General features: G+C 39.1%; 1 protein-coding gene across 7 annotated transcripts in view; it reads right to left on the reverse strand.

The window, feature by feature from the left end:
* Positions 1 to 12,706, reverse strand: part of TCF12 (transcription factor 12) — a 175,413-nt gene that overhangs the window by 35,461 nt on the left and 127,246 nt on the right. Inside the window, exon 1 of one of the 7 annotated variants that reach the window (XM_082322644.1) lies at positions 5,793 to 6,002. The exons of 5 other annotated variants lie outside the window; for them this stretch is intronic. In XM_082322644.1, coding sequence (XP_082178770.1) covers positions 5,793 to 5,861 — 69 coding nt within the window. In that variant the 5' untranslated portion in view covers positions 5,862 to 6,002. Of the gene's footprint in view, positions 1 to 5,792; positions 6,003 to 12,706 lie in introns of those variants that run through there. One more of the 7 variants, XM_082322645.1, reaches the window with a different exon arrangement.

A 12,706-nucleotide genomic window follows, 5' to 3' on the forward strand; every position in this document is an offset into this window, starting at 1 on the left:
ACCAAGGCTCCCATCACACATACTGTTTATGGAATTATGAATGTTACTCATTTAAGCCTAGTTATTAACAATTCTTGGAAGTTCAGGGAAATATTTATCAAGCTGCTGGAGACAGAATTTTTTGAAACCAGTAGAGATGGATAACCTATTCTGTAGCTTGTAAACTCTGCTAAGTAGCCTATCTACATTCCATCAGCATCAGTCATGCACTAAGCAAGTGTGCACTGATGAATGATTTGTACATGTGGCAAAATTTTACAGTGTATTATCTGCAGGTTTTGTGGCAAAAGCTAATTCTGCTGAAAGGCAGCTCTGGGAAAAGGAAACTTGTTTTCATGTTTATTGTATTTCTGACAAAATCATGTACTAAAACTTCAGGAATGTAGAACAGTAACTATAGTTTTCCATGCTCCTCTTTACAGCAAGACAGAAGCTGCCAAAAAGAAAGAAAGAAAAAAACCACAAAAAACAAACAAACAACCACCCTAAATTCCTGTTTAGCTGATATTTAAGCAAGATGATAAAATGAAGAGCCCTAGTATACAAGATCAGTATACCATATCCTCAATCATACTTTTTGTTTCCAATACCAGGTGTAAAGGTTCATACATTTTAAAAACTCTTCTCACCACCCAGAATGAAAATAAAATACTCCTTTAAGAGAACAGAGCATCAGTCTTGTCCGCAAATCCAACCATAATTTTTAAGGATGGTATAAAATTCAAAGTCCTTGAAGTAGCTAAACTGAATTCCATCTTGAATAAATGTTTATGCAGTTTAGGCATGCTACACATGCCTATTTGGGTATTTGTGAAATGCAGAATCCCACTGCAATGATACACAGCACAAATACTTCCTAGCTTCTTCCGCAGTAAATGACAATTTTGAAGTCATGTTAAAAAGTGACAGGTAAACTTACCAAAAATCCCAAATTCAGTATATGGAAACCTTTTGGTCTGTTCTTGTGATTTTATTTTATTTTTTAAATTGTAGTGTGAGGCAGGGAGGGGAGGAAAAACAAGGTAAGGCAGCAGGAACAACACCAGAAATAAATATACGTAATAGAGTGCTTGAAGATTCTTTTTATGTTTTATTTGCTAGGCAAAACCTCTTCCCCACACTCTTCAAACTACGCTGTCACTAAAGGATGTATACAACTAAGTCTTCAAAAATTCCTGATTAAATTCAGATTTTAAGGAAACAAAAAATGGAAAAGTTGAAACTAATCAGCCTGTTTCTTAACCTGTTCCCTGTATTTCAGAAGGCTCTTCTAGCTGTGGCAGGAATCCACATCACCAGCACTGACCGCAGGAAGATGCAGTAGTAGATGTAATGCTATCTTTTGCATTCGTTTCTCTCTTCTCTGAACTCAGTCATACTTTCAGTTTCTGTACCTCCAACACAGACTATTATATTTCTACAAACGGACTTCAACATGCACATGATTACGAAAGCAAACGCACTGAGCAAACAGGGGTGTGTTACCCTTTGGTGCTCACATTTTGAGAAATATAGATCTATCCAATACAGCACCTGATCCCATCCCTAGCTGCTTTCATTTGCCCAAGGAAATGGACATAACCTTCACTTTAAAGCATCAATAAAGCTTGTTGCAGACAAGACACCCTTCTGGCAGGGGACCACTGCTCAGTAGATTGGCAGTTCAACCCAATGGAGTGGAGCATGGAAAACTCTCTTGGGCTGATGCATTGTAACTCATTGTTTTTTAGTGGGATGGGGAGGGGAAAGAGAAGGGCAAGGAAGAGGAAAAAAAAAAAAAAAAAAATCCAGCTGACCAGTGTTTACTATCTCTCTTTATTCAATGTCCACAGCCGTGTACCCCTAGAGATTTTCCAGATGATCTTATATTTGTCCTGACTTACAAATGTTAGCTTTGACCTTGTCTAAGTTGCTGTGGGCAGCATATGGTACAGAACAGCTTTAATTGTACTTTTCTCCCTGTATACTAACTGGCCCAACACTAATAAAAGCAGAATTGAACAGTTCTTTTTAGCACCCGGTTGCTCCAAAATTCACAAACTGAAAACATTTTACATTGATGTTAAAAGACTTAGTACATTATTTATTGCGTAACAGCTACAGAAAGGCGTGCTGTCGTATCATCTAAGCATCGTGCAATATTATTAACATGTTTCTGCTATAACTCTTGAGAGATATGGCTGCAAGACAGGCATCTTCTCCACTAAAAAATACCCAAATATACACATATATACTCACACCTATGTGTATTTATTCATCTATACACACATGCCCCTACATATGTATATATGTATGCACACACAGGGACGCGTTTATAAATAGCCTTTTACACTCTCAAAATTCTCAAGAACAAAACATTTTCTCAAAAAAATCCCAATATAAGCTAGTTTACAAAAAAAAAAAATCCCAAAGCATTACATATATGCAAAATCTATATCTCTGCTGATTTTTTCCTCCCTTTTTAAATAGGCATTGTAGAAATCTACTGTGAAAGTACAGTGACTCCACCTTGGAAAAGGGCTCAGTGAAATCTCAGCCTATGCTGAGAAAACCAAATATTCAATAACAAAAAATACTCATACATAGACTGGTATATCAAAGTAACCCATACAATGCACAGAATACAACGATAATGTGTAATATATTCACAAATTTATTCTCATATGAAATAGTAGTCATAGGTGATATAAAATAAAATATAATCAATATTGTTCCTTAAAATGATTTATTTTGGTGATAACTGACACATTACTGCTATCTATATAAAAATAATTCTACAGTAGATTTAGAAAATAACCAATTTATTTCTAAACTTGTAGGTGAACTGAAAAAAGTAGAAATCTGTCAAGTCTGTATTTTATTCTTTATGCAAAGAAGATATAAAACTTCTATTACTTAAATATTATTTTGGTGCTATTGCATTTTATAAAATTTAAATGAAAAAGCCCTGGTGAATGAAGAGGTTTGCTTAATTATTTATTAGTTTAAAAAAAAAAAAAGTTTTAAAAGTATAATTTAAATTTTTGCTATTATTTCTACCTAAACATTTTTGTAGCTTTTTTTTTTTTTAATGGGGGTTAGGTGTTTTGATTTTTTGGGGTCTGTAGCATAGCTCTTGAATAAAAGAGAAGAAAAGGTAAAACTTTAAAGATAGCTGTCATTTTTAAGTGTAATTTAATTTTTTTTTCCAAAAAGCTCTATATTAAAATTTTGTAAGCCTTCCATAAACTTGAGGATATTTTCTATATATCAACAGGTGAAGGACAAAAAAAAAAGAAAAAAAAAAAAAAAAGGCTAAATCTAGTTCAGTTGAAGTACTTTATTTTCTCTACAAAACAGATTAAGATCTTTTTTCTTTTTAATTTGGTGAGGATTATTGAAATATATATTTTTTTTTTATAATACCTATTACTTGTAATGGTAAAATGTTATTCCTTAGCAGGGGATTTGTATTAACACACTACTTTTCATTTCATGTGTCCCTCCTAAAACATACAGAAATAACAAAAATTGAACCTCTTCTAATAGTAAAAACCCTGACTTAATTTTTTAAACTTTTAATTTACGTGCCAGTGCACACATGACCATCTATTGGGGTGCTCAGATACTTGGTTTTTAGCTTAATACTAAGCTTTCTTCTGGTTTACAAATTTAAGAAGTTGAAAAGAACAAAACATATTTAATAATAAGTTTAAAACACACATTTTCTACATGTCATTTCCCACTTGCTTTGTGTGTAAATAAATCAGATTTTATATACATCAGCAGGTATCAAGGAATGTCAATATTCAAAATCTAATACAATAACCTAAATGAAAATCTTGAACTTAAACAATGAGGTACATACTATCAGCGACTAATTGATCAAACAATACAAATAAAAGCGGTAAGACATCAAAATTTGGGTATGAACTGTTCTTTCATTACGGAAAGGTTCATACAAAGATCTGGGTTACACACCAAGATGTGTGCTTCAAAAACTGTAACACAAAAACCAACCTCCCCAACTTCACATATCCTTCCGTGTATTTAAATTAGCAATTTAGCGCAACTTGCAGAATTCCTAGGAGAGAAAATGCTAAAAGCTAGTGAGATGTTAAAAAAAATTAAATAAAACCTTGGGCAACATGATATAGGATCATCATATGATTTGTCATCTATTTACTAACTCTTCAAGCTCATAAAGGTCACCTCTGACCCATAACAGGCACATGCTATCAATTTTCAAGCCATGCTCTCCTACAGTACCAGCACTTCCATCCACTATATGCCTGGAAATACTTAATAAGATCAAAGCCTTTTTTCCTGCTACAAGAACAAAGAGAAATGTTGTAATAGAGTGATCTGTGCTCTAGAAAGAATAAAATCAAAACTCCGTGCAAGTTATATTCCCTTTGCTTCAGGGGTATTGTATAGTTAATTTTACTTAAGTCTTATATATATCTTCACATAAAACTTCAAACAGATTGTTTTAGCCTAGGAGCAGACATGAAAGAAAAATAATTTCATATTTGAAAGACAGCTGGCATTTATACCAAAGGAAATGAAATAGAGACCAAGCAATGTTACTCATTCCCCTAACCTCTCCTCCAGCATCTTTTCTGTTATTCAAGAAGCCCATACACAGTATCTTTAATGAATAAAAAGATCCATAGTTTAATTACCATTGAACAAAAATCTTGGCAAAAAGTTTATTAGTGAAGGCAAAGCTCACATAGGTCCATGAGAGGAGAAACAGCAGTAAAACAAAAAAACAAAAAAAACAACAAAAAAAAAAGGCAACCAAACACAAAAAAGATCAATATCAGCATCTCCCTTTTTCCTATTTAATGTTATTTTTATAACAGACAAAAGCCAAAACCACATACAACATAAACAGACTGGAAAAAACATACTGTGTTAAATTTACCATTGTATGCTAATTTTTATACACAAAAATCGGAACTGTTGTCTTACGAACTTAAAAATTTTAAGTATCAACCATGAAACAGAAATATCCCATTCAATTTCCAGAAAGTTAAAATACAGAGGAGATTTAATTTTTTCAGAATCTCCCCCCCCCCCCCCCCCCTCCAGTGGTTGTAGCAATATTTTGGTTGTTTCAAAATCATACAAGCGAAAGGACCAGCTCCGGGCAAGGCAAGGCTGAGGGCTGGCTAGCGGGTGCCGGGCCACTCGCCCGCGCAGCGCCCGGCCGCGCGGCGCTGCCCAGGGCTCGGGACGCGGCCAGCAGTCAGCCGGAGCGGCAGCCACCGCTGCGCGGCAGCGCTCTGGGAGAGGAGAGGTTAAGGGGGGAAAAAAAAAAAGGAAAAGAAAAAAAGACAAGAAAACCCACAACAAACCCCCAGGAAAAGCCGCAGGCGCGCAGGAACCCAAACTTCACCGCACTCTGCGGTGAGCGCCGCGCCGCCAGCGCCTCAGCGCGCAGCCGGCCCGAGCGGAACGGGGTGCGGAGCGGGCAGCGGCGGGCGGCCCGGCCCCGGCCCCGGCAGCGCCGCCTGGCTGCGGGCCGCTGCCCCCCGCGCTCCCGCGGCGCCGGAGCGGGTGTTTCCGCACGCAAGTGCGGGGACTTTCATCTCCCCGCGCCGCACGAGGCGGCCCGCGGCCCCGGCGCAGCCTCTCCTCGGGACCGCTCGCCCCCGCTCGCTCCGGCGCGGCGGCGGGGGAAGCGGCCGCCTCCTGCGAAGCGCCGCCGCCCGCAGAGCGGCCCCGCGCCGTGAACTTGCGTTTGCCCGCCGACCGGCCGCCGGCCCGGCGCTCGGCAGCCCCCGAACAAAGGCGGCCGCCCTTACCGTCTTCCCGTTGTAGTAGTACATGAGGGAGTTGCTGCCCACCCCGGGGACGGGGTACGCGCAGTACATGGCGCGGCTGGCGGCGGGCCGGGCTGAAGTGCACCGCCTCTCGCCACGACATCCACCCGCCCGGCCGCCCGCCCGCCCGCACCCGGCGCCTCAGCGGCGACTTATGCAAAGCAGGACTGAACCATCTCCGGGCGGGCGCGGGGGCCGGGCCGGGCGCGGGGCCCCGCCGCGGCCCGGGGAGGGGGCAGCCGCCGGGGCCGCCTCCGGCCGGAGCGCCGCGCGCGCGCCGCGCGAGGCGGCAGCCGCAGGGGAGCGGGCGCGGGCGCGCCCCGGGCGAGCCGAGCTCCCGCTTTCTGTTTTAGTTAAATTCGAGCGCTTGCGGCAGCGGAGAGGCTGCGCGTGCGGCTGCAGCCACGCGGCCGCGTGGCTCTGCCTGAAGTTGCTCCCAACTCGGGCGAAGGCGGCGGCAGGCGCGGGGAGCCGCGGGGAGCCGCGGCCGCGGGAAGGCGGGGGCGCCGCCGGCCCCTGCCCGCCCCGGCGCCTCAACCGGGCCGCCGGCCGCCTTCCCCGCCGGGAAGCCTGTGTGATGATAGGACCCTAACACAAAGGCAACGCGCACGTAAGATGCTGGGCTTGGAAAAAAAAAAAAAAAAAAAAAATCATGTAAATATTTTCATTTTATGGAACCATCCAAAATCCACCTTTAGGATACAGTATACAAAGTATGATGGGTCTTTGGAAACAGGAGCCCGGGCTCCCTTTGTATTGTATAATACACTGTTGTATGAATAAAGCAACTCTGTGCCCATATAAGAAAGGGAAGAAAAGAGAAGGGGGGGACACCCCAACAACTTTGGCACATCACAAAAACGTGAATTACACAATATGGCAAACAGACTGCAACTTCCAGCACAGAAATGCCTCAATATTTGCACATGATCTATGCCTAGTAAGTCCTTCTGTGTTCTTCACTGAACAATGGCATCAACTAACATTAACTCTTAATGAGGTATACTTTTTTTTTTTTTTTTTTTATTTTCTACACATGAATGCAGTTGGTTATTAACTTAGCTCCTGATAAGTCTGACATGGATTTCAATCCAGGAAAAAAAAGGTTAAAGCAAAACCCCATTTCTCCACCTCTAACTGTGTCAACTGCCAATGCTGTGAATTCTCCCTGCCTCCCTCCTGACAAAAGCAGGAAAATACTTCAGGATAAGGAAAAAAGAACGAGCAAAGTTCAGTCCAGCAATTTAGAGGGAAAGCAAGCAAGTTGCAGAAATTTGGTTCATTCTCCCAAGCACCTTGTGTGTCAGGGAAAACTTCTGAACTAAAAAGATCTGCAAGGGCAACAAATTGACTACACTAGAATACTACGTTCAGATAAAAATCTTAGTGGGTCTTCTGTATCATGTCCATTATCTCAGGACGTAACTACTGTCGCGTCTAAATATACAGAATATACACACACCGACAAAAAAATATTCACACCTCCAGCTTCAAATGCTTTTTCAGCAAACTCTTCCAATCAATTAGGAGACTACTGTGCTCAGAGTATGTTGGCAAATACATCCTGAAGTTTACATCAGCTGAGGAACACTTGCATTTTTACTGCAAGTCAAACTACATACCCAGAACTATTTAACTATGGAGTAAAGCTAACGATATCTGAACTGAACTCTTCTCCAATACAAAAGGCATAGCAGCAGCAGCTGCAAAAAAGAACATCACTATACTTCAGACTATTAAATCGCCAGGCCCGCAGAGTGACTTGCGGCTTCCTTCTTCCCCTAGGGACCACAAAGACCCATTTCAGTCCCCAGAGAGCCCCTAAGAAGCTTTGATTTGCAGCTAACAATGCCATTCCTTAAAGCTTCTCACTAATGTTCAGGACTCTACAGATGAGATACGCTAAAAGATCTTCAGATATTTGCATGTGCTACTTCTCATAGCACACTACATTAAAATCACTAATTCAGACTAACGTACAACTTGGAAAACAACCTAAACACTGGAAACAGCACTTCTTCAACTCTCGCAAGCTGAAAGCAAGAGAAGCCTTTTTTTCCTGAAATAATTCAAGCACACAAACTTTTAAATCATTAAAAATACTTCCAGGATAACAGGAGTCGCTTCTTTGAAGTAAAGACTATCATCAACATACTTCTAATTGCTACTGCGCCTCCATGCACACATGCTCAATTTTCAAAATAGATGTATTTGAGACGAAGAGCATGATCAAGCCCCTTCTCAAATCGTAAGCATTATCCACCCATATTACAAGCAATTGGAAAAATGTTAAAACAGAGAGCAGAAAAAACTAACTTTACCTTGTAGCATTGGGAGGGGGGCTTCTCCGCCTTACAACTGCCCTATACTTGTACGGAGCAATTGTAACAAAAAATATACAGGTAATATTAGCCGGTAATATTTACTAACACAATTAACATTTATCAGTACAAGGAAATAATTGACATAGTTCACCATCACATGGGTAAGACAACAGCAACAATATGATCAATAAAACTGAGTAACGCCCCTGCAAATGCTGTCTGTTTGTAGACAAACTAGTTTAAAGACTGATACCTCCATAATGAGTCAATAAATGAATTTGCTCCTGAGTTACTTCCCCACAAATCAAAAGGATAACAATTTCATTTTACCAAATAGGGAACTAGTTGTCCTACCCTCAAGTTACATTGGTGGGAATACAATCTTAGTGTACGATACTTGAAATTTATCACTGTATCTTCTCTACATTCACTGTACAAAAACATTGTTTCTCACAGGACATTTTCTACATCGATTCACCTTATAGGATCAAACCGTAATTCCATCGAGCGTATCAGACTTTAACCCACAGAAGTTTACTTTCACCAGAACAGATGAAAAATAAACCTAAAATGGAAGAATTCGAAAGACTGCACAAGAAATTGCAATGTTGCTACCAATAACTCTGTATTTGCAGGAACCACTACCAGATAACTATTCCAAAAGCTCCTGAAGTCCAAAGTAAGTTTTTGTTTTGTGGTTGCAATTTTTATAATCCCCATTTAAGCCAAGCAACAGCTGCTCTGAAATTTGTTTTCTTAAGAGAATCATGTTACAGTGAAATGAATCATAGCTGGATCAGTGATACTGTATGGGTACAGTTGTTTACTCCATTTTTCCTTGGTGACAAGTCAAGGGTTAATCTTATGACTCAGCCTGACAAAACAAGTCAGCTGGAGACAGGGCCAATTTTTTAAACTTGATTTCAGACAGACATGCCGTCAGCAGAGGAGCACTGAACTGACATGCACTTTGTAGCCCGAATTGTTTCCACTCATGACCCTGTACTGTGTGTCAAAAACAATAAACTGCCTGTTTCTAAAGTATGTAAAGAGATTATGAGGGCTGATGCAGAGTGAAATACTGACCTAATAATAAGCCAAGCTACCTGTAGGAGAATATTTTCAAAGATCATTTTAACACTGAGGGATTTTGTGAATGAACTACATGTTCTCCCTGAAAACAAACTTTTATGTGAAATACATTTTTGCCCAACTTGTAAGAGCCACAAAGCAAATACACAGTAAGAATACGTAGCCCATCATTTCAATTTATAGAAAATAAACATTATTTCTCCAGATCACTAAAAATTATACCATATGAAAGATAATTATGTAACTGTCTCAATGGATGAGAGCCATCCTCTGGTCAAACATATTCCACAACAGGACTGAAATATCAAAATACTTTAAAAAGGTTATTGCTTTTTATCACAGTTTTATTATTTTAAATGGGTCTACTCAAACACAACAAGTAGTAAAAACTTGTACAATGAATTATGTGCAACTAGAAATTAAAGTTCCTTTTTCACCAACAAAAGCAACTGTGATGGGTAAACCCAAGTATCATGAGTTTCCTTGTGGAGAGCCGGCTTCAAAAATGGTAACGTGCTAAGAGCCCAAACCTGCTTTTGATGGGGATACCAGTTCTATTATTTTTACTAATTTCCATTTAATTTCTTAGGAGCTAGGTTAACCTGCTATCTTTGGAAATCAGGCAAAGGCAACTGCCCTACAAGCCTCTCCTCCCCACTCTGTCCAAGGCTGGAACTTATTATCAATTTCAACCACATTCAACAGAGGAACAGAAGTTTCACAAGTGATTAAGTTCTTACCAGTTCTAAGAAAACTGGAACCTGAATAGGAGAGACAGACCCCAACTGATGCCCCATTGAAATAAAGGCAAGGAATGGGGAACAGGGGGTAAAAGACAAATTCATAGAAAATTAGTCCGGTACTGAACAATTTGTTGCTAATTAAAATATACATAGTAGCTTCAAACTGCTTCTCTTGCAACAATTCAGAAAAAAAATTGTAGGCATCGTAGAACTCCCAATATAACTTTAAAACCAAACATTTATGATGATTAACTATAGCAAGGCCAGAGTTAGGATCATCAATAAAGGATGCACTGAACACCATGCATAATGTAGCTGTTAGAATAGACAAGATTTCAAGGCTTAAGACACAAACCTGGCTGTTTTAAGGGGAAAACACATTGCTTATTATACAGTCCTCTATTTAATTCATCGGTTAAGTAAATGTGAATTTATTTTAAAATCCTAGAAGTATAGGCTTCTGTTGTTAACCAACCACCAAGCAGCCTGCTCAGCAGAGAGACAGCAGAGAAACTGTACAGAAGACAATGTGAAATAACCCAGTGGACCAAATTTGATAGACAAAACCCCCACAATATCCAAAGGAAGATGTTTTAAGCAAATTAGTTTACTCATCTATGCAAGAGCTAAAATAGTTTGGTGGTTTTCCTGTTCAAAAGGGTTGTCTTTAACTTCACATTTAACATCTACGTTACTGTAACCAGGGAACAGGGGACAGTTTGAAGGGATAGAGAACAGACAAGAAATACTAATGAAATTGATATTAATTGCTATCTATTACTTTTACCTAGCAATAGTATAAGGTTTTGGGGGCAGTTATTGCATTTTTTTGTTGTTGGTTGGGGTTTTTTGTTGTTGTTTGTTTGCAAAACACTCCAGTTACCTATGACGGATATGGGTAAAGATTTTTTTTTTTTTTTTTTTTAAATTGGAAACTACAGCTAGGAAGTTTTTCTTTCAGTAGTTTTCCAAATAATATTGAATTTCAGATGTTTAAGTTTTTAATAAAATAGTAAAATAAATATTTTCCTGGAATGGAAAGAATGAGGAAAAAAGTGCTGTATATCACATTCTTCAGAATCAAACACAAACCAATGTATTTGAGGAGGTTTTAAAACTTGTTTCAAAATCTTTCAAATACAACTTTGGCAGGATATTGCTCAAATTCAGAAAGGTTTATTATTTTGCTGAAAAAAAATTAAGCACTTAAGGTTTGAAAGCCTCTATATGAAGGTCTTAACTACCCATATCTGCATTAAAAAGTAAACAAACCTGTTTATTATCCTAAGGCAATAAATTATCCCATCAGAAGGCAGATAATCATCAACCCAAAATGTGCTAAAAACCTACCCAATCTAAAAGTGTGTATAGACCTTAAAAGAATTTTAAAATCTGAAATAAATTCGCAAGGCTGTGTTACTGAAACTTGCTGAAGACTACCTGAATTACAAATCTTTTCACATCAACTCAATATGGCCAAGGACTTTTATTTGAAAAATTAAAAAGTGATTAAGGGGTCCCTCTGCTGGTCCAACCTTAGTATCATTTAACTTTTATTTCATTACTGAAGTACAGTGCATTTTTCACGTTCTCCCCTCACCAAAAATATGCAGCTACACCTGCACTTGTGTGATCTCCCTGTAGGTGGCTCCATAGTCAAAACCTGAGCCCAGCCCAATATATCAATGCACAAACACTTTTTTCAATTTATTAAATAATTCAGTGTCAGAGAAGCTTTCGAAGATTGCATGTCAAAATGCAGAGAGGTAATTGTGCCTCAGCATATATTTCCTTGCATCTCTTCCCTTCTTCTGTGCTCCAACTTGCTGCTTGGAAAAATTGTTTTGCAAATGAAGCCAAGTGAGCTATCAAAAGCCAAACGAGCAATCCTTCTGTCATCCACAGTTAGGAATCTGCCTACTACTTCCCTACAGAAAGAGAAAATGCTAACAACTAATCCTAGCTATCAGTGCAAACGGTATGAAATCCCATAACTAAATCTCCAACAACTCGCTTTCTTTGTAAGTCTTGACAGCACAAGAAACTCTGTGGCACTAGAACAAGAGGCAATTTAATTCAATTTCTTCGCTTCAGTGTGTAAATACACATCTTCATGTGAATTTTCATTTAAAGATTGTGCAGTGCTTTAATTTCAGCACCATTCTTTTGAAAAAACAATCATTTTTTTATTGCCTATTTCTGACAAATGGCACGGTCACAAGCAAAGCAACCTGCCCAGCATTCGGGCTGAGCAAGCAACCAAAAGGAAACATCTCGTTTCAATAGCAGGCAAAAGTCTAGCAACACAACGTTGCTCACTACTTTCCCAGCTGACTTCAGGGATTATAAAAGCCTTCCCACCAAAACCACAAGTATTACCAAGCAAAAGATATTAAGAAATAGTCTTCAAAAAAGCTTTTATCCTTATCTATTGTTATAAAACACCACACTAATTTATGGTAATGGACACAATCTTTGAGGTAAAGCAGAAGTTGCAGCAATTCCATATAACTTCTACCTAAATTACAGAAACTGCAATTCAGTCATGTTATTTTTTTCAGATAACAGTTTTAGAACTACGCACAGATTTAAGGTTCTTTTATGTAGAAATACACTCTAATTTAAGAGCATCTAATATGCTCATTTTGACACGTTGTGAAAACTTCAAAAATAAAGTATCTCCAGTAAATCCAAACACAGAGAAATAATTTGACATCATTATATATCCCTCATATAT

This window comes from Platalea leucorodia, assembly GCF_965183815.1.
Source record: "Platalea leucorodia genome assembly, chromosome: 9".
NCBI lineage: Eukaryota > Metazoa > Chordata > Aves > Pelecaniformes > Threskiornithidae > Platalea > Platalea leucorodia.